This window comes from Pseudophryne corroboree, chromosome 3 (genome assembly GCF_028390025.1).
Source record: "Pseudophryne corroboree isolate aPseCor3 chromosome 3, aPseCor3.hap2, whole genome shotgun sequence".
In the NCBI taxonomy this organism is placed as follows: Eukaryota; Metazoa; Chordata; class Amphibia; order Anura; family Myobatrachidae; genus Pseudophryne; species Pseudophryne corroboree.
This window is the reverse complement of record NC_086446.1, coordinates 345,774,056-345,791,748: the sequence shown is the minus strand read 5'-3', so window position 1 is coordinate 345,791,748 and position 17,693 is coordinate 345,774,056. Positions and strand designations below refer to the sequence as shown.

The 17,693-nt window shown below is 47.3% G+C and overlaps 1 protein-coding gene across 5 annotated transcripts in view; it reads left to right on the top strand.

Moving 5' to 3' along the window:
* Nucleotides 1-17,693, top strand: part of FBXO47 (F-box protein 47) — an 873,621-nt gene that overhangs the window by 429,915 nt on the left and 426,013 nt on the right. For all 5 annotated transcript variants that reach the window (XM_063959707.1, XM_063959704.1, XM_063959709.1 and 2 more), the window contains exon 4: nucleotides 9,095-9,171. In XM_063959707.1, coding sequence (XP_063815777.1) covers nucleotides 9,095-9,171 — 77 coding nt within the window. The remainder of the gene's footprint in view (nucleotides 1-9,094; nucleotides 9,172-17,693) is intronic.

The following is a 17,693-nucleotide window of genomic DNA, read 5'->3' as shown; positions in this document are numbered from 1 at the left end:
GAGCAGACAGTTTTAACGTTAAACACAGGAGTTAAAATATTTAATAAGTATTGGGGTAGATACATTGAAGGTTTACCTTCACACATCAAGATGCATATCTGAAAGGTGTTCAAATCAACTGAATGGTTCCTATTTAACATGAGGGGCCGGATGTAATGAAGTCCGAGTTGGACGGAGGTTCTGGTTCCTGGCCAAACTCAGACTGTTTTTTAAAACGACAATCATGTACAAAGCATGGTTTTGGCTTGTACATGATTGGCGCTTTAAAAAAAAAAAAAGTCAGAGTTTGTCTGGGAACCTGCATCTCCAGCCAATATCCATTATCCGGGATGCTGTCAGGATCCTGGCAGTTGGGCACAATTAGGATTAGATTGCAGGAGGGTATGATTAGGGTTAAGTGGCAGGAGGGGTGGGTTAGGGTTAAAATACCGGGAGCCGTCAGGATTTTGATCAATGGGATGCCGCTGTCAGGATTTCAACTGCAGGGACTGTACCTAAGACTCCTCATTAAGCCACCTTATCTTTTGGGTTTTTATGCTATCTCACCTCCTCTATCCCGCTCTAGGACTTTACTTTCTTTAGTTTGTAATTGGAATGACGGCAGAATGTATGATGTGACCTGTTTTGATTTGGTGTAACGTCATTGACTTGGTTTTGTTTGGGTACTTGTATCCTTATATCTATTGTAAAAAAAATTGCATTACTGTGTACATATTTGCCCTCATGTGCTGCATTTATTTTTATTTTGCATTCTGTCTTTGTACAGTAAAGAGATTTATATGTAGAGAGGTGGTAGAGGCTAAGACAGTAGAGCAATTTAAACATGCATGGGATAGACATAAGGATATCCTTACAAAGAAATAAGGATCAAATAAGGTTAAAGATAAAAATAATATTAAAAAAAAAAAAAAAGGGGCAGACTAGATGGGCCAAGTGGTTCTTATCTGCCGACAAATTCTATGTAAAACGAAAGGCATACATATGCCCTTCAAAAACATAATTTTTCTGCTTCCACTTTAGGCTTTAACGTCTGTGGCCTTATGCCAATAAAAACACGAGAACAAATTTAAAAGATTCTTTGGACGTCTTGCCAAATGTTTTTTTAGGAATTGGAACTAGAACATTGTTTTATTTTGGTATAGTTATTTTTATGTGCTTAATCCTGGACAAAGTGGAGTTACCTGTGTACTGTAGATCAGAAATCTTACATACTGTAATTGACTGAAATAGAGGCGTCACGTTTCTGATCTTGACCAGCAGATTAAAATCAGCATTTAGACTCAAAACACTTATATAGTAGATTTGTCCTAGGATAGCCCCTGCAGCTGAAGCAGGGGTTATCCTAGGACAAATCTACTATTGAATAGATCATTTGATATATGTATTAATCTAAAGTTGAGAATATAAACAGAGCCAACTAAAAAATAGGCTTCTAATTATTTGTAATGGTATAGAAATCATGGGCCTTATTCAGAGCTGATCACCATGGCTGCATTAGCTCTGAGGGGCGAGAATTGCACGCGCAGCAGGCGCAGTGTCCGTGCGCAGGCTATCATGATATGATCGCATCACGGATGGATGCAATTGAGTCATGATTGACAGGTAACGGGCGTCCGGGGGCGCCGATGTGGTGTTGGGGGTGAGGAGAGTGGAAACATGGTGGCGGTTCTGCGTACGCAGTACGCAGGGGTCAACCTCTATTTGATGCAGTCACAATTGAATTGCGATCGCATTGCAGGGCAGCACCACACATGCTGGACAGCCTTGTACTGTGCTGGGCGGCCCACAGCATGTGAGTAGTATGATCGCAGATTTTGCTGCGATAGCATAATCTGCGACCAATTCTGAATAACCCCCCCATGTACTTTATGGGTAAGTTAAAAAAAAAATGTATACATGGCACACATGTTTGCAGTATTATGGCTTGTACTTGAATTAGATATTGGGAGGAAAAGCAGTTGCCTTAGAGACAGAAGGTTAGTTGGCACAGTTACAGTCAAACAAACTCAGTCTGACTAGGAGTAGATTCTGTTTATATAAGATTTTACTAGGACAATGTGATGCAACTGTTAGCGACTGAGACACCATTACAAATGTATCCATAGCATTGTTTTAACATAATTCTCGTTGCCAATTTCATCTTTTGCCGACACTGTCAACAACTAGAAATTCCGTTTCCATTAATTGGCATGTATTATGGAATGTAAATATAATGTGACATGCTTCTTTCTTGGGGGAACAGAAAGCTTGTTTTAAATCTGTTGTGTGGGATTTTACTACAGTTAAAGTTTTAAATGCCAATGAGCATATAAGAATGCAATTTGGGATTTCCAAATGACAACAAAAACTGTTACTGTGCAAAGGGGGTCTTTCCGAGTTGATTGCACGCTAGCTATTTTTTGCAGCGCTGCGATCAGGTCAAAACTCGCCAAAACTGCGCATGTGTATGCACCGCAATGCGCAGGCGCGTCGTACAGGTACAAAGCGGATCGGTGCTTGGCAATGGATTTAACAAAGAATCCACTCGCACAGCCGATCGCAAGAAGATTGACAGGAAGAGGGCATTTATGGTTGTCAACTGACCGTTTTCAGGGAGTGGTTGGAAAAACGCAGGCGTGTCCAAGCGTTTGCAGGGTGTCTGATGTCAATTCCAGAACCGGACAGGCTGAAGTGATCGCAGCGGCTGAGTAAATTCAGACCTACTCAGAAACTGCACAAACGGTTTTTGTACCGCTCGGCTGCACATGCGTTTGCACACTTGCAAAGCGAAAACACACTCCCCCATAGGTGGCGACTATCTGATCGCAGCACTACAAAAAATAGCGAGCGATCAACTCGGAATGACCCCCAAAGAGCAGTAAAGCTAGGTACACACTATACAATTATCTGTCAGATAATCTGCCAGATCTAGCTGGTTGGAATGAAAATCTGGTAATGGAATAGAGCAAATTACAATCTATCATTTGTTCCCAAACACTGGAAAACTGTCAAAAACAGTCGTTCATCCAAGTTGGATAAATTTGTGTTTAACCAATTTGTATGAACAACAGGTTTTGTTAATTTTCAAGTGTTTGGGAACAAATGATAGATTGTAATTTGCTCTCATCCATTACCAGATTTTCATTCCAACCAGCTAGATCTGGCAGATTATCTAACAGATAATTGTATAGTGTGTACCTATTTTAAGATACCTTTTATTTCAATGCTAAATTGCGACATTGTGGATATATGTATGTAGTTTGTTAGTGCCTATTACAATTTCATAATGTAGAATATTTTTTAAAGTTTAAATGGTCATAAAATGAACAGATAAGTAAAGCATTACAGAGTATCTTGATGCTTTATAAATAAATTATAATAATATTGTTAACAATAATTACAAAAATAATTCAAAGCACGTAGGGATGATGGTAATCTCAACTCAAGAAGCTAAGAGAATGTTTTTATCTGTTAATTATAATGCTATTTCTCTATCGTCCTTGTGGATGCTGGGGTTCCTGAAAGGACCATGGGGAAATAGCGGCTCCGCAGGAGACAGGGCACAAAAAGTAAAGCTTTAGGATCAGGTGGTGTGCACTGGCTCCTCCCCCTATGACCCTCCTCCAAGCCAGTTAGATTTTTGTGCCCGGCCGAGAAGGGTGCAATTCTAGGTGGCTCTCATAAAGAGCTGCTTAGAGAAGTTTAGCTTAGGTTTTTTATTTTACAGTGATTCCTGCTGGCAACAGGATCACTGCAACGAGGGACAGAGGGGAGAAGAAGTGAACTCACCTGCGTGCAGGATGGATTGGCTTCTTGGCTACTGGACATGAAGCTCCAGAGGGACGATCACAGGTACAGCCTGGATGGTCACCGGAGCCTCGCCGCCGGCCCCCTCGCAGATGCTGAAGCAAGAAGAGGTCCAGAATCGGCGGCTGAAGACTCCTGCAGTCTTCTAAAGGTAGCGCACAGCACTGCAGCTGTGCGCCATTTTCCTCTCAGCACACTTCACACGGCAGTCACTGAGGGTGCAGGGCGCTGGGGGGGGGCGCCCTGGGAGGCAAATGTAAACCTATATAAGGCTAAAAATACCTCACATATAGCCCCCAGAGGCTATATGGAGATATTTAACCCCTGCCTAAATACAATAAATAGCGGGAGACGAGCCCGCCGAAAAAGGGGCGGGGCCTATCTCCTCAGCACACAGCGCCATTTTCTCTCACAGAAAGGCTGGAGAGAAGGCTCCCAGGCTCTCCCCTGCACTGCACTACAGAAACAGGGTTTAAACAGAGAGGGGGGGCACTAAATTGGCGACATAAATATATTAAAGATGCTATAAGGGAGAAACACTTATATAAGGTTGTCCCTATGTAATTATAGCGTTTTTTTGGTGTGTGCTGGCAAACTCTCCCTCTGTCTCTCCAAAGGGCTAGTGGGGTCCTGTCCTCTGTCAGAGCATTCCCGGTGTGTGTGCTGTGTGTCGGTACGTGTGTGTCGACATGTATGAGGACGATGTTGGAGGAGGCGGAGCAATTGCCTATGATGGTGATGTCACTCTCTAGGGAGTCGACACCGGTATGGATGGCTTATTTAGGGAATTACGTGAGAATGTCAACACGCTGCAAGGTCGGTTGACGACATGAGACGGCCGACAAACAATTAGTACCGGTCCAGGCGTCTCAGAAACACCGTCAGGGGTTTTTAATAACGCCCATTTACCTCAGTCGGTCGACACAGACACAGACACCGACACTGAATCCAGTGTCGACGGTGAATAAACAAACGTATTCCTTATTAGGGCCACACGTTAAGGGCAATGAAGGAGGTGTTACATATTTCTGATACTACAAGTACCACAAAAAAGGGTATTATGTGGGAGTGAAAAAACTACCTGTAGTTTTTCCTGAATCAGATAAAATAAAATAAAGTGTGTGATGATGCGTGGGTGTACCCCGATAGCAAATATTGGCGTTATACCCTTTCCCGCCAGAAGTTAGGGCGCGTTGGGAATGAATAAGGCGCTCACACGCTTATCAAGTGGCGTTACCGTCGCCAGATACGGCCGCCCTCAAGGAGCCAGCTGATAGGCAGCTGGAAAAATATCCTAAAAAGTATATACACACATAAGGTGGTTATACTGCGACCAGCGATCGCCATCAGCCTGGAGATGCAGTGCTGGGTTGGCTTGGTCGGTTTCCCTGACTGAAAATATTTGATTGATATAGAGCATTTAATAGGATGCATTATATATTTATGTATGCGAGATGCACAGAGGGATATGTGCACTCTGGCATCAAAATAAGTGCGTGATCCATATCTCCCAGAAGATGTCATGGACACGACAGTGGTCAGGTGATACATATCCCATACGACACATGGAAGTATGGCCGTATAAAGGGAAAGAGTTATTTGGGGTCGGTCCAACGGACCTGGGGGTCTCGGCAACAGCTGGAAATCCAACCTTTTTACCCCAAGTTACATCTCAGCAGAAACAGACACCGTCTTTTCAGCCTCAATCCTTCCGTTCCCATGAGGGCAAGCGGGCAAAAGGCCAGTCATATCTGCCCAGACATAGAGGAAAGGGAAGTAGACTGCAGCAGACAGCTCCTTCCCAGGAAAGGAAGCCTTCCACCGCGTCTGCCAAGTCCCCAGCATGACGCTGGGGCCGTGTAAGCGGACTCAGGTTAGGTGGGGGTGTAGTCTCAAGAGTCTCAACGCGCAGTGGGATCACTCGCAAGTTGACCCCTGGATCGTACTAGTATTATCCCAGGGGTACAGATTGGAGAGTCGAGACATCTTTTCCTCGCAGGTTCCTGAAGTCTGCGTTACCAACGGCTCCCTCCAACAGGGAGGCAGTATTGGGAAAAATTCACAAGCTGTATTTCCAGCAGGTGATAATCAAAGTACCCCTCCTACAACAAGGAAAAGGGTATTAGTCTTCCACACTATATGGTGGTACTGAAGCCAGACGGCTTGGTGAGACATAGTCTAAATCTGAAATCTTTGAACACTTACATAAAGGTTCAAATCAAGATGGAGTCACTCAGAGCAGTGATAGCGAACCGGAAAGAAGGGGACTATATGGTGTCCCTGGACATCAAGGATTACCTCCATGTCCAAATTTGCCCTTCTCAACAAGGGTACATCGGGTTCGTGATACAGAACTGTCAATATCAGTTTCAAAAGTTGCCGTTGAATTATCCACGGCACCCCGGGCCTTTACCAAGGTAATGGCCGAAAAGATGACTCTCTTCAAAGAAAAGGGCATCTTAATTATCCCTTACTTGGACGATATCCTGAAAGGGGCAAGTTCCAGAGAACAGTTGGAGGTCGGAAAAGAACTATCTAAAGTAGTTCTACGATAGCACGAGTGGATTCTAAATATTCCAAAAATCGCAGCTGTGTTTTCCGATGATACGTCTGCTGTTCCCAGGAATGATTCTGGGCATAGTCCAGAAAAAGGTATTTCTCCTGGAGGGGAAAGCCAGGGAGTTATCCGACCTAGTCAGAAACCTCCTAAAACCAGGCCAAGTATCAGTGCATTAATGCACAGGAGGCCTGGGAAAAATGGTGGCTTCTTACGAAGCGATTCCATTCGGCAGATCTCACGCAAAACATTTTCAGGGAGATTTGCTGGACGAATGGTCCGGATCGCATCTTCAGATGCATCAGCGGATAACCCTGTCTCCAAGGACAAGGGTATCTCTTCTGTGGTGGTTGCAGGAGGCTCATCTACTGGAGGGCCGCAGATTCGGCATACAGGATTGGATCCTGGTGACCACGGACGCCAGCCTGAGAGGCTGGGGAGCAGTCACACAGGGAAGAAACTTCCAGGGAGTGTGGACGAGCCTGGAAAAGTCTCTTCACATAAACATTCTGGAACTAAGAGCAATCTACAATGCTCTAAACCAGGCGGAACCTCTGCTTCAAGGAAGACCGGTGTTGATCCAGTCGGACAACATCACGGCAGTCGCCCATGTAAACAGACAGGGCGGCACAAGAAGCAGGAGTGCAATGGCAGAAGCTGCCAGGATCCTTCGCTGGGCGGAGAATCACGTGATAGCATTGTCAGCAGTATTCATCCCGGACGTGGACAACTGGGAAGCAGACTTCCTCAGCAGACACGATCTTCACCCGGGAGAGTGGGGACTTCATTCAGAAGTTTTCCTCATGATAATAAACCGTTGGGAAAAACCAATGGTGGACATGATGGCGTCTCGCCTCAACAAAAAACTGGACAGGTATTGCGCCAGGTCAAGAGATCCGCAGGCAATAGCTGTGGATGCGCTGGTAACACCTTGGGTGTACCAGTCGGTATATGTGTTTCCTCCTCTGCCTCTCATACCAAAGGTATTGAGGATTATACGGCAAAGAGGAGTAAGAACGATACTAGTGGCTCCGGATTGGCCAAGAAGGACTTGGTACCCGGAACTTCAAGAGATGGTCACGGACGATCCGTGGCCTCTACCTCTGAGAAGGGACCTGCCTCAGCAGGGTCCTTGTCTTTTTCAAGACTTACCGCGGCTGCGTTTGACGGCATGGCGGTTGAACGCCAGATTCTAAAAGAAAAAGGCATTCCTGAAGAAGTCATTCCTACCTTGATTAAGGCAAGGAAAGAAGTCACCGAAAAGCATTATCACCGCATTTGGCGGAAATATGTGGCATGGTGCGAGGGTCGGAATGCTCCGACGGAGGAATTTCAACTGGGTCGTTTCCTACATTTCCTGCAATCAGGATTGTCTATGGGTCTCAAATTGGGATCTATTAAGGTTCAAATTTCGGCCCTGTCTATATTCTTCCAAAAAGAATTGGCCTCAGTTCCTGAGGTCCAGACTTTTGTCAAAGGAGTACTGCATATACAGCCTCCTGTGGTGCCTCCGGTGGCACCGTGGGATCTAAATGTAGTTTTAGATTTCCTCAAATCCCATTGGTTTGAACCACTTAAGAAGGTGGATTTGAAATATCTCACATGGAAAGTGACTATGTTACTGGCCCTGGCTTCGGCCAGGAGAGTATCAGAACTGGCGGCTTTATCTTATAAAAGTCCTTATTTAATTTTCCATTCAGATAGGGCAGAGCTGCGGACGCGTCCGCATTTTCTCCCGAAGGTGGTGTCAGCGTTTCACCTGAACCAGCCTATTGTAGTGCCTGCGGCTACAAACGACTTGGAAGACTCCAAGTTGTTGGACGTTGTCAGAGCTTAAAGATATACATTTCAAGGACGGCTGGAGTCAGAAAATCTGACTCGCTGTTTATACTGTATGCACCCAACAAGTTGGGTGCACCTGCTTCTAAGCAGTCGATTGCTCGTTGGATTTGTAACACGATTCAACTTGCACATTCTGTGGCAGGCCTACCACAGCCTAATTCTGTTAAGGCCCATTCCACAAGGAAGGTGGGCTCATCCTGGGCGGCTGCCCGAGGGGTCTCGGCATTACAACTCTGCCGAGCAGCTACGTGGTCAGGGGAGAACACGTTTGTAAAATTTTACAAATTTGATACTCTGGCTAAAGAGGACCTGGAGTTCTCTCATTCGGTGCTGCAGAGTCATCCGCACTCTCCCGCCCGTTTGGGAGCTTTGGTATAATCCCCATGGTCCTTTCAGGAACCCCAGCATCCACAAGGACGATAGAGAAAATAAGAATTTACTTACCGATAATTCTATTTCTCGGAGTCCGTAGTGGATGCTGGGCGCCCATCCCAAGTGCGGATTATCTGCAATACTTGTACATAGTTATTGCTAACTAAATCGGGTTATTGTTGTTGTGAGCCATCTTTTCAGAGGCTCCGCTGTTATCATACTGTTAACTGGGTTCAGATCACAGGTTGTACAGTGTGATTGGTGTGGCTGGTATGAGTCTTACCCGGGATTCAAAATTCCTCCCTTATTGTGTACGCTCGTCCGGGCACAGTACCTAACTGGCTTGGAGGAGGGTCATAGGGGGAGGAGCCAGTGCACACCACCTGATCCTAAAGCTTTACTTTTTGTGCCCTGTCTCCTGCGGAGCCGCTATTTCCCCATGGTCCTTTCAGGAACCCCAGCATCCACTACGGACTCCGAGAAATAGAATTATCGGTAAGTAAATTCTTATTTATTTTATGTTTTACCACTCTGCAGGTTTATTGTTTAAGAGGTGCACACTGCTTCTACCCACCAGAGAGAGACTGAAGTACATTCACAAGATGGTTTCAGAAGTAAGAATCTTTCCTACTTGTTGCAGTAATCATATTCTGCACCCTTACGTAGAACGAACAATGTGGTACTCAGCAATGATTCTGTTTGCACCAATTGCTTTTAAAATGTTATAGGCAGTGCTAAAAGATCAGAGCCGTAACAACGTGTGTGCCAGGTGTGCCTGCACACAGCGCAGTCGCACTGAGGGCGCAACTGCCAGCATTCCAAGTCAGCGGCTTGTAATGAGTCAAATTGACTCATTACAAGCCGCCTGTGCTGTGTGCGCCAGAGGAGGAGAGGAGAAGCTCCGGGTGCAGGGGAGGAGAGAAGGGGACTCCGGAGCCGCAGCAGCGCTATGTAATTGGTAGCGGCACCGCTGCAGCTGTCCCTCTCCTTCCGCATTGGCTGGTCGGCGCTGCTGTGAATGCTGGGATGCGCTTCCCTCATCCCAGCATTCACAGCGGTGGCCAGCCAATGCGGAAGGAAAGGGACAGCTGCATGCGGCGCCGCCAGCAATTACTCTGCGCTGCTGCGGCTCCCGAGTCCCCCTCCCTCCTCTTCCTTCTCCCCTGCCTCCGCAGCTGCCAACACCGAGAATCCTGACGGCCTGAGCCAGCGGAGAGATGGTAAGTATCAACTATTCTATCTACCTATCTATCTATCCTGCCGTAATGTGTAAAAAGGGGGGCGCTGACTGCCGTAATATGTAAAAAGGGGGAAGCTGGCTGCCGTAATGTGTAAAAAGGGGGACGCTTTCTGCCGTAATGTGTATGGGACGCTATCTGCCGTAATGTGTAAAAAGGGGACGTTGTCTGCCGTACTGTGTAAAAAGGGGACGCTGTCTGCCGTAATGTGTAAAAAGGGGGGACGCTGTCTTCCATAATGTGTAAAAAGGGGACGCTGTCTGCCGTAATGTGTGAAAAGGGAGATGCTATCTGCCGTAATGTGTAAAAAGGGGGACGCTGTCTGCCGTAATGTGTAAAAAGGGCACTCTGTCTGCCGTAATGTGTAAAAACGGGGACTGGCTGCCGTAATGTGTAAAAAGGGTAATCTGTCCACCGTAATGTGTAAAAGGGGCTCTACCTGGTGTAGTGGCGCTACTGTACGGTGTAATTTGAATGATGGAGACTACTGTGCACCATAATATGAATTGGTATCATTTTGTGGCTACACCCCTTCCCCATGAAGCCATGCCCCTATATTTTTTTGTGCGTGCCTAGGGTGCACACAGCCTCTATTTTACATAAGGGGGGGGCGCCAATGCCATTTCTTGCACAAAGCACTAAAATGTCTAGTTACGGCACTGCTTAAAGTGATCCTAGAGAGGTGGTGGATTCCCCCCCCCCCCCCTTCCCCGGTGCCCATGCAATAAAGGAGCGTGGTCTCAAAAAGAAAGGGGCTTGGTCCACACAATAGTAATAATGCCCACAGTAGTAGCACCCCTAATACACATAATGACCATAATGACCACAGTAGTAGCAACCCGTAATACCCAATGCCCACAGCAGTACCACCCCTTTTACAATGCCAACAGTAGTAGTGCTCCTTATGCAATGTCCACTGTACTGGTAGTGCCCACAGTGGTAGTGCCCCTTATATAGAGCCCATTGTAGTGGTGCCCCTTATGCAGTGCCCCCAGTAGTAGTGCCCCTTATGTCCCCAGGAGTGATGCCTCTTATGAAGTGCCCCCTTTACAATGCCCTCATTAGTAGTGCCCCCACTAGTAATGCCCTTAATGGTAATGCCCCCGTGTAGTATTGCCCTCAGTAGTAATGTCACCTGTAGTAATTTCCCCTGTAGTTTAGTACCTAGTGATAATGCCCCTGCAGTTATGACCCCAGTAGTTTACCCCCAATTTAGTTTAGCCTCCCAGTGGTAATACCCCCAGCAGTTTAGCCCTTGTAGTTTAGTCCTCATGTAGATTGCCCCATGTAGTTTATCCCCCAGTGGTAATGCCCCCTGTAGTTTAGCCTCCCAGTAGTAATGCCCTCAGTAGTTTGCCCCAAGTAGTAATGTCCCCAAGTAGTAATACCCCCAGTAGTTTAGCCCCTGTAGTTATGCCCTCAGTAGTTTAGCCCCCCTGTAGTTTGCCCCATTGTACTTTAGCCCCCCTGTAGTTTAGCCCCCTGTAGTTTAGCTCCAAAGTAGTAATGCCCCTGTAGTTTAGTCCTCATGTAGTTTGCCCCATGTAGTTTAGCCCCTGCAGTAATGCCCTCAGTAGTTTAGCCCGATGTAGTTTGCCCCAAGTAGTAATGACCCCAAGTAGTAATGAACCCAAGTAGTAATGCCCCCAAATAGTAACGCCCCCAGTAGTTTAGCCCCTGTAGTAATGCCCCCCTGTAGTTTGCCCCTGTAGTTTGCCCCCTGTAGTTTAGCCCTACTGTAGTTTAGCCGCCAAGTAGTAATGCCCCCAGTAGTTTAGCCCCCTTGTAGTTTGCCCCCTTGTCGTTTAGCCCCCAGTAGTTTAGCCCCCAGTAGTTTAGCCCCTGTAGTTATGCACCCAGTAGTTTGCCCCCTTGTAGTTATGCCCCCAGTAGTTTACCCCCCTGCAGTTATGCCCCCAGTAGTAATGCGCCCCTGTAGTTATGCCCCCAGTAGTAATGCGCCCCTGTAGTTTGCCCCTTTGTAGTTTCCCCCCAGTAGCTTGCCCCCAGTATCTTGCCCCCTTGTAGTTTGCCCCTTGTAGTTTGCCCCAGTATCTTGCCCCCTTGTAGCTTGCCCCCTTGTAGTTTGCCCCCTGTAGGTTGCCCCCAGTAGACGCGCCGCTAATACACTAACTCACACATGTTTAAAAAAAAAACACACCATACTTACCAAGCCCCGCTCCCGCATCCGACCGCTGTGATCCTCCTGGCGTCTGTTCCTCACTCAGCACTGTGAGAGAGATGTTATGACATCTCTCCCATAGCGCGTACTGACAGAGCCGGGAGCCGGAAGCAGGAGCTCAGTAGTGAGCTCCTGCCGCCGGCTTCCACTGTGGAGAGAGAGCCGGGCACCCGCTGGTAACACACTCTCAACAGGCGCCTGGCATCTCCCTGTGTGGTGCCGGGCACACATCGGGTTAGGTGAGCCGGAGGAGGCGGAACTGTGTTCTGTCTCCCAGTGGAACTGACGGAATGCAGTTCCGCCCTGTTCTGGCTCACTTTAACCCCTGGCTATAGGTTTCTCTGACAATTTATTACTCACTACTACATATGCTGCCTGGTGCTTATCACGCTCTAGGATGGGTATCTCGGCTCATAATACTATTTTTCTCCCATTATATCATAATACGGGAATAGCTCACTCTAGCTCACCTTTATTACACTACTGGAGCCAACAAGGTCTCCGTTTAGTTTTCCACCTTTTGGATGAACCAACGCTTAGAATGTTCCCCCATGATCGATTACAGGAAGCGTTCCCCCACCTCATATTTCCTCTATTTGCCTACTTCCAGCTCCGTAGTTATGTGGCTAAGTCATACTTGCCTATTCTCCCAGATCAGCCGGGAGGCTCCCAAAAATTGGGTGGTACTCCCGGCCCCCCAGAAGGGCACCGGGGTGGCAGATGAGACGATCTGTGTCATCATAATCCCATCCCCCCATTCTTTAATTATGGTAATCAGCATTGATGATGATGACGGGATTGCACGTCCACACCTCTGTACCGCCGACCCATGATGAGGCCACACCCCCTGTTTGACCGACCTGGCTATCCCTCCCACATGGGGCAGCCAGAATGTCAGTAAGTATGGGTTAAACTACTTTCTACAGGTGGTCTTCAGTATGCCGGCTGTCGGGATCCTGGCGCACAGTATACCGGCGCCGGGATCCCGACAGCCGGCATACCGACACTTATTCTCCCTTGTGGGGATCCACGACCCCCCTGGAGGGAGAATACAATAGCGCGGCGCGCCCGCAAGGGGCTCATTTGCGTCCGCCACACTGTCGGTATGCCGGCGCCGGTATGCTGGTCACCGGGAGCCCGACCGCCGGCATACCATACTACACCCCTTTCTACACTAGCAGATGTTGATAGGACTCATGTGCTCGATGGTGTGTTGCATTGCTGCCCTGGGGGCAGCTGTTCTATGTCATTTTTGTATATCCATATTAAACGCTCTAAAGACCTTTATAAGATACATTCCGGCATGGCTAAATGGGCAATAGATCTCCCTAATACCCCTTTTAAAACTATTCTTATTGCTTTTACTCATCTTAACAAAACTTTCATTTCTGCTTCTTACACTGAAATGCATTACAAGCTACTGCACCATGCTTACAACACCCCTAAATTGTGTTGTTTAATGGGTATATCTTCAGATTCTAATTGTTTTAAATGTCATGCACCCAAGGCGCTCCTTTACCACTATATGTGGAGTTGCTATTTCTCCTGAGTGGGCCTCTTGAGACATATATTCAATTTCCAATCTACCCAAAGCCCTTGTGAGACGTGTTTTATTAGCCAAAATTGCTGTGGCATGGAAGAAAACCATACTTTCCCAATGGATCTCCTTTGATACCCTGACATTAACCTTACTAATTAACATATTTCCTATTTGTTTCATATGGATTGGTTGGAAATGTTAATTAACATTAGAAAGGGCAGATACATTCTTTGCCTGGTGGTTGCAGTATGTTTGTACTTTACCTTTCTCTGTGAAAAATACCCTCCACCAAGCGGTGGCACTATGCTCCTGGTACAACATAGAAGTCTCAAAATGTTTTCTGACATTCTAGATTGCTTATTCTACATATCTTCGTATGTTTATGGGTGCAATTTCCTTGCTATTTTGCGTGTCCCCTTATGTTACTGTATGACCGTGCGGTTCTCTCTCTCCTTGTGCTCTCTAAATGACTTGTGTGCACTGTTTATATTTTAGTTGCAATTATCATGATTTCTTTTTCTCTGTGCACATACCCGCTTTGTACAATGTATCTGCTGTTCATTATAATATAGGTTTCAATAAAATATAGGTTTTATAATATGTTACAGTTTATGTGCAACTAACATTATTCCAATGTTGTAGTCAGCTTCGGACTGGCTGACCGGGGAACCGCTTCCGTTCCATTTATTCCGGATCAATGTTTAGAAGCACCCGGCTCTTTACACCCACTACCTGAGTTGTAGGTGATTGCAGGTGCAAGTGCAGTGATCCAGGTGATTCTAAACATTGTCCTGGCATAAATGGACTGGAAGTGGTTCTCCGGTCAGCCAGTCCAACGCAGGTTATACAGGTTGTAATACATTATTTCTCTAACGTCCTAAGTGGATGCTGGGGACTCCGTAAGGACCATGGGGAATAGCGGCTTCGCAGGAGACTGGGCACATCTAAAGAAAGCTTTAGGATTATCTGGTGTGCACTGGCTCCTCCCCCCATGACCCTCCTCCAAGCCCCAGTTAGATCTTTGTGCCCGAACGAGAAGGGTGCACACTAGGGGCTCTCCTGAGCTTCTTAGTGAAAGTTTTAGTTTAGGTTTTTTATTTTCAGTGAGACCTGCTGGCAACAGGCTCACTGCATCGAGGGACTAAGGGGAGAAGAAGCGAACTCACCTGCGTGCAGAGTGGATTGGGCTTCTTAGGCTACTGGACATTAGCTCCAGAGGGACGATCACAGGCCCAGCCTGGATGGGTCCCAGAGCCGCGCCGCCGGCCCCCTTACAGAGCCAGAAGGCAGAAGAGGTCCGGAAAATCGGCGGCAGAAGACGTCCTGTCTTCAACAAGGTAGCGCACAGCACTGCAGCTGTGCGCCATTGCTCTCAGCACACTTCACACTCCGGTCACTGAGGGTGCAGGGCGCTGGGGGGGGCGCCCTGAGACGCAATAAAAAAACACCTTGGATGGCAAAAAATGCATCACATATAGCTCCTGGGCTATATGGATGCATTTAACCCCTGCCAAAATACATAAAAAAACGGGAGATAAGGCCGCCGATAAGGGGGCGGAGCCTATCTCCTCAGCACACTGGCGCCATTTTCCCTCACAGCTCCGTTGGAGGGAAGCTCCCTGTCTCTCCCCTGCAGTCACTACACTACAGAAAGGGTTAAAAAAGAGAGGGGGGGCACTAATTAGGCGCAGTATTAAAGATACAGCAGCTATAAGGGGAAAAACACTTATATAAGGTTATCCCTGTATATATATATAGCGCTCTGGTGTGTGCTGGCAAACTCTCCCTCTGTCTCCCCAAAGGGCTAGTGGGGTCCTGTCCTCTATCAGAGCATTCCCTGTGTGTGTGCTGTATGTCGGTACGTTTGTGTCGACATGTATGAGGAGAAAAATGATGTGGAGACGGAGCAGATTGCCTGTAATAGTGATGTCACCCTCTAGGGGGTCGACACCTGAGTGGATGAACTGTTGGAAGGAATTACGTGACAGTGTCAGCTCTGTATAAAAGACAGTGGTTGACATGAGACAGCCGGCTACTCAGCTTGTGCCTGTCCAGACGTCTCATAGGCCGTCAGGGGCTCTAAAGCGCCCGTTACCTCAGATGGCAGATATAGACGCCGACACGGATACTGACTCCAGTGTCGACGGTGAAGAGACAAATGTGACTTCCAGTAGGGCCACACGTTACATGATTGAGGCAATGAAAAATGTTTTACACATTTCTGATAATACGAGTACCACCAAAAAAAAGGGGTATTATGTTCGGTGAGGAAAAACTACCTGTAGTTTTCCTGAATCTGAGAAATTAAATGAGGTGTGTGATGATGCGTGGTTTTCCCCCAATAACAACTGATAATTTCTAAAATGTTATTGGCATTATATCCTTTCCCGCCAGAGGTTAGGGTGCGTTGGGAAACACCCCCTAGGGTGGATAAAGCGCTCACACGCTTGTAAGGGCTCTACCCTCTCCTGAGATGGCCGCCCTTAAGGATCCTGCTGATAGAAAGCAGGAGGGTATCCTAAAATGTATTTACACACATACTGGTGTTATACTGCGACCAGCAATCGCCTCAGCCTGGATGTGCAGTGCTGGGTTGGCGTGGTCGGATTCCCTGACTGAAAATATTGATACCCTAGATAGGGACAGTATATTTTTGCCTATAGAGCATTTAAAAGATGCATTTCTATATATGCGTGATGCACAGCGGAATATTTGCCGACTGGCATCAAGTCTAAGTGCGTTGTCCATTTCTACCAGTAGAGGGTTATGGACACGTCAGTGGTCAGGTGAGGCGTATTCCAAACGGCATTTGGAAGTATTGCCTTATTAAAGGGAGGAGTTATTTGGGGTCGGTCTTTCAGACCTGTTGGCCACGGCAACAGCTGGGAAATCCACGTTTGTACCCCAGGTCGCCTCTCAACATGAGAAGACGCCGTATTATCAGGCGCAGTCTTTTCGTGGACAAGCGGGCAAAAGGTTCCTCATTTCTGCCCCGTGACAGAGGGAGAGGAAAAAGGCTGCAGAAATCAGCCAGTTCCCAGGAACAGAAACCCTCTCCCACCTCTGCCAAGCCCTCAGTATGACGCTGGGGCTTTACAAGCAGAATCAGGCACGGTGGGGGGCCCGTCTCAATGAATTTCAGCGCGCAGTGGGCTCACTCGCAAGTAGACCCCTGGATCCTTCAGGTGATATCTCAGGGGTACAAATTAGAATTCGAGACGTCTCCCCCTCGCCGTTTCCTAAAGTCGGCTTTACCGATGTCTCCTTCTGACAGGGAGACAGTTTTGGAAGCCATTCACAAGCTGTATTCCCAGCAGGTGATAATCAAGGTACCCCTCCTGCAACAGGGAACTGGGTATTATTCCACACTGTTGTGGTACCGAAGCCGGACGGCTCGGTGAGACCGATTCTAAATCTAAAATCTTTGAACACTTACATACAGAGGTTCAAATTCAAGATTGAGTCACTCAGAGCAGTGATTGCGAACCTGGAAGAAGGGGACTACATGATGTCTCGGGACATCAAGGATGCTTACCTTCATGTCAAAATTTACCCTTCTCATCAAGGGTACCTCAGGTTTATGGTACAGAACTGTCACTATCAGTTCAGACGCTGCCGTATGGATGGTCCACGGCACCCCGGGTCTTTACCAAGGTAATGGCCGAAATGATGATATTCCTTCGAAGGAAGGGAATTTTAGTTATCCTTTACTTGGACGATTCCCTGATAAGGGTAAGATCCAGGGAACAGTTGGAGGTCGGTGTAGCACTATCTCAGGTAGTGTTGCGGCAGCACGATTGGATTCTCAATATTCCAAAATCGCAGCTGGTTCCGACAACTTGTCTTCTGTTCCTAGGGATGATCCTGGACACAGTCCAGAAAAAGGTGTTTCTCCCGGAGGAGAAAGCCAGGGAGTTATCCGAGCTAGTCAGGAACCTCCTAAAACCGAGCCAAGTCTCAGTGCATCAATGCACAAGGGTTCTGGGTAAAATGGTGGCTTCCTACGAAGCAATCCCATTCGGCAGATTCCACGCAAGAACTTTCCAGTGGGACCTGCTGGACAATTGGTCCGGGTCGCATCTTCAGATGCATCAGCGGATAACCCTGTCACCAAGGACAAGGGTGTCCCTCCTGTGGTGGTTGCAGAGTGCTCATCTTCTAGAGGGCCGCAGATTC